Source organism: Octodon degus, unplaced genomic scaffold (assembly GCF_000260255.1).
Source record: "Octodon degus isolate 3935 unplaced genomic scaffold, OctDeg1.0 scaffold00079, whole genome shotgun sequence".
NCBI lineage: Eukaryota > Metazoa > Chordata > Mammalia > Rodentia > Octodontidae > Octodon > Octodon degus.
Window position 1 is genome coordinate 11,188,991 of NW_004524655.1, and position 3,806 is coordinate 11,192,796.

At 45.0% G+C, this 3,806-nt stretch overlaps 2 protein-coding genes across 5 annotated transcripts in view; both read right to left on the reverse strand.

The window, feature by feature from the left end:
* The window catches only part of LOC101585743 (immunoglobulin lambda-1 light chain), a 734,743-nt gene that overhangs the window by 444,444 nt on the left and 286,493 nt on the right, over positions 1-3,806 (reverse strand). The window lies entirely within an intron of this gene.
* Positions 1-3,806, reverse strand: part of LOC101592830 (immunoglobulin lambda-1 light chain-like) — a 475,660-nt gene that overhangs the window by 434,715 nt on the left and 37,139 nt on the right. The window contains exons 1-2 of one of the 2 annotated variants that reach the window (XM_023720913.1): positions 2,725-2,805; positions 2,305-2,602 (exon numbers count right to left, since the gene is read on the reverse strand). The exons of the other annotated variant lie outside the window; for it this stretch is intronic. Coding sequence (XP_023576681.1) covers positions 2,305-2,602; positions 2,725-2,770 — 344 coding nt within the window. The 5' untranslated portion in view covers positions 2,771-2,805. Of the gene's footprint in view, positions 1-2,304; positions 2,603-2,724; positions 2,806-3,806 lie in introns of those variants that run through there. 2 annotated transcript variants of the gene reach the window in all.

The window sequence follows — 3,806 nt, forward strand, 5'->3', positions numbered from 1 at the left end:
GGAACTGAAGCAGCTGTCTTGATTTTAGGCAATGAAAATGAAATAAAAGCAACAAAATGTTGGAATTTTGATGAAGAGTTGCTTTCAGGAAAAGAAAATCAACTACTTGCAGCTTTGTGTTTGTGAGAGAAACACAGTTCACCACTTGCTTTTGCTTCAAGGTCTCACATAGGTCTATAGGAAAAAAGCATTTCTCATGGATTAGTGAGATAATGAATTAATACACCACTTAGTAGGAAATTATACACAGCAACCTCATCGCTCCAGTTCACATGCAGATAATGAGTGGAAAGGGCGCACTGTGGCCCTCTGCAATTCTGTTATCAGAAGTCAGCGTCCTTCCTGACACATGGTTCTGGAACTGCCATGGGGAGGGAATGAAGGATCCCACAGTAGGAGTGTGTTCAGGGAGCCGCGTGTGAGGATCTGAAAGGACAGTGGGAGTTTGAATGGGGTCCCAGATTCAAGCTACTTTAGCTCAGACAGGACAGATATTTTTCAAGTGATCATCAGGAGCAAGAATGATGTGCCATCTGGGAAATTTCTAGGCAATGCGGGTGACCTGGGAGCAGCTTAGCACATTCACTCTCTGGTGGCTTGTAGGATGACAGGGACGAGTGATGCCAGGTATGAGAGACGGGGGCTAAGTTCTGCTACTCAGTCCCCCACTAAGGTACCTGGGGTGAAGACACTGAGGGAAGGGCTCCTAGTCCCTTCTCTCTACCTGGTACCCACCACTCCACCAGTCAGGGTCTGGTGCTTCTGCCTGGAGCTCTAGTCCTAAGTCCCACGCCTTGAATTCCATATGTGCGGCTGACCGTACTGTCCTATTGCCCAATGACTGGCCCAGAAGTTGTGGTGGGACCTTGACCAAAAAGGAAAGGGGCTGCCCAGGTGATCAATACTTTCAAGGTCGCATAAAGGGAAGAAAGAACATGACCTGGTAGATTCAGACAAAAATAAATACCCTGACCACCCAAGGAGACTGACTAGGGATCAGAGGCCAAATCTTGGAAAATCCTTGGCCACAAAATTCCTGGCCTGGATGGAGCAGCCCGCAGGGTGTCAGTTCTTCCTGCTCATTTTGGAGGTGCTGCTGAACCCCTACTTGGCTGGCTCAGGCATCTGAGAGGGTGGCAAGGTCTCCATCCTTTTGGTGGCTCAGAGGCTCCAGGTTGAAGTACTACAGACTTTATTTTTTTAATTATAATTTTTATTCATTTTAATGAGAAAAAAGATAAAATAACAATGAAACACTTTCAAAACAGGTTAGTAGGACATTTACAATAATTAATACATTGCATATTGTTTCCTTCATAGTAATTATTCAGAAGTCAAGATACAGACACGATGTCTAAACAATATTAGTAAAAACTTTTATTCTCAGTGAACTAAGAGAAGTAGCTGTATATCTATCCTAACTTTCATATATATATATATATATATATATATATATATATATATATATTCCTCTTCTTCCTGTTTTTCACAACAAAACTGTCCTTTATTTACACTTTTGTGAAGTTAGTCGTGCATGGCCCTATGTTGCCTAGCAAATGAGTATAAAAACAAGGTATAAAAAGTAAAGCCATATTAATATGCTGAGCTGCAAAAGGGCTCATGTCAACAACTTCTGACATTGCCAGTCACGCAGATAACCCACTACTATTATGGACTATTCGACTATATTGGATTGCTTTGCTGAATTCAGGCACCTACAATAAATGAATGGCAATGGAATACCCATCTCTGGCAAAAGTGAACAAAAAAGGGGGATATAAAAAAGGATCATTTTGTAGTGAAAAAAATATATATCTGTGCATACAAAATAGCATAGATATACAGCTACTTTCTCTTAGTTCAATGAGAAGAAAGTTTACAACTAATAGTCTTTGGATAAGATGTCATGTCTGCATCTTGTACAGTGAATAACCACTAAGCCAACAATATGCAGTGTATTTATTATTGAAACTGTCCTACTAATATGTTTTGAAATTGTCTCATTGCTACTTGTGTCTCAATAAATGTATTAAAAATTTAAAAACTAAAATAAAACTAATGAAGAATTTTTACAAACCCAAAATGGCCAGTCCCAGTAACATTATCATCAGCTGCACTCAGGGAGATCCAGGAATCCGTCCTGCACCCACATCTCAGCAGTCTGAGTGCCAGAGCCAGACTGATGAGAAGCATTTTCTCGGGGGTAGCTTCTGTTTTGTCTCTGTTGCAGGTCGGAGAGGGCCACAGGATCAAGGCTGGTGGTGCGTTTTTGTCTCACTTCCCCATGTGCCTGTGTCACTGTGAGCCTTTTCACTACTAACCCACACCTCACAGTAGTAGTCAGCCTCGTCCTCAGCCTGGGCACCAGAGATGGTCAGGGTGGCCGTGTTGCCTGAGTTGGCACCAGAGAATCGGTCAGGAATCCCAGAAGGCCGCTTGCTATCTTCATAGATGACCAGCACTGGAGCCTGGCTGGACTTCTGCTGGAACCATTGCACATATTTACTTCCAATGTCGTTTCCCTCACAGGTCATCCTGGCTGTCTGACCTGGAGTCACCGACACTGAGGATGGCTGTGTCAGCACGTAGGAGGCCACGGAGCCTGCAGGGAGAGAGAAGCAGATGTGGGACTGAGGATGGGAGCTCCTTCCCTCAGACACTCAGCCCTGCTGGAGCTGGGTGAGCCCGGGGCCGGGTGGGAGCATGAGGGTCCTGGGGCAGCACCTGTGCAGTGAGCAAGGAGGCCAAGGAAAAGCATGGTCCAGGCCATGCTGAAGGTGCCCGGATGCTCCTTCCTGAGTTGAACGCTGGGGTGGCTTCCTCTAGGCCTCTCTTATGTCCTTGCTGGAGGAAGCTGCCCATTATGTAAATCAGCCAAGCTCAGGGCAGGTGCTGGAGGAGATTTCTGGGGTCCAGAGCAAGACTCAGGCTCAGGTACTCAGAGAGAGTTGGGGTGGCCCTAGAGACCCAGTGGGTGTCTGGGAGTTGTTTCTTCACATGTCAGTGCACATGCAGATCCTGGACATCAGCCCTGTACCTGTCCTGGTAATACTTCTCAGCTTTCTGGTCCTGCAGAGATCAGAAATGCAGTTCGTGTTTCCCAAGCTGCTTGAACTCCTGCCTGGGTGTGGTCCTGTCCTGGTCCTGTTTAGCAGGTGGCCTGGAAGACACACATCCAACTTTCACCAAGTCCAGGCCTTTCCTGTGTTTAATCCTGACCATCAAGCAGGTAGCTTGGGCCTGAGTCAGTGTGAGTATTCATTCCACAGTTGCTTTGTCGCAGAGTCCAGATGTCAGCTGAGTCCTAGCTCCATTTTAAGGTTTAATCATGGAGCCCAGTATAGTGATTCTCCTAAACCTACTTTATGAATGACAGCAAGACAGGTGCAGGTATTGTCCACATCTCAGGACTTCTTATTGGAAAGATAATAAAAGTCTTAAATTGAGGCAGGCATGTGATGCATGCCTGTGATCTCAGAGCCCTGGCTGATGAGGTAAGAGTAGCACAAGTTGAAGCCCAGATAGGCAACATTGCAACTTAGAAATCCTGTCTCAAAAAAATTAGAATAGAAGAATTAAAAAAGCACTGCATTTCAGTGTGAACCTCATGGATTAAATCCAAAATACTGAAAATAAATTTCCAACAAGTACTATCAGTTTCTGTATTTCATTGTCTTGGGGTAGGTTCTGGGTGTTAAGTCTTCGTATACCCGGTATGTGCAGAAACCCAAGGTCAGGTCCTGTGTTGATGGAGATGTTTAAAAGAAAGTCCCAGTGGAGTAAAAACTCCAGGAAGCCTTCATACA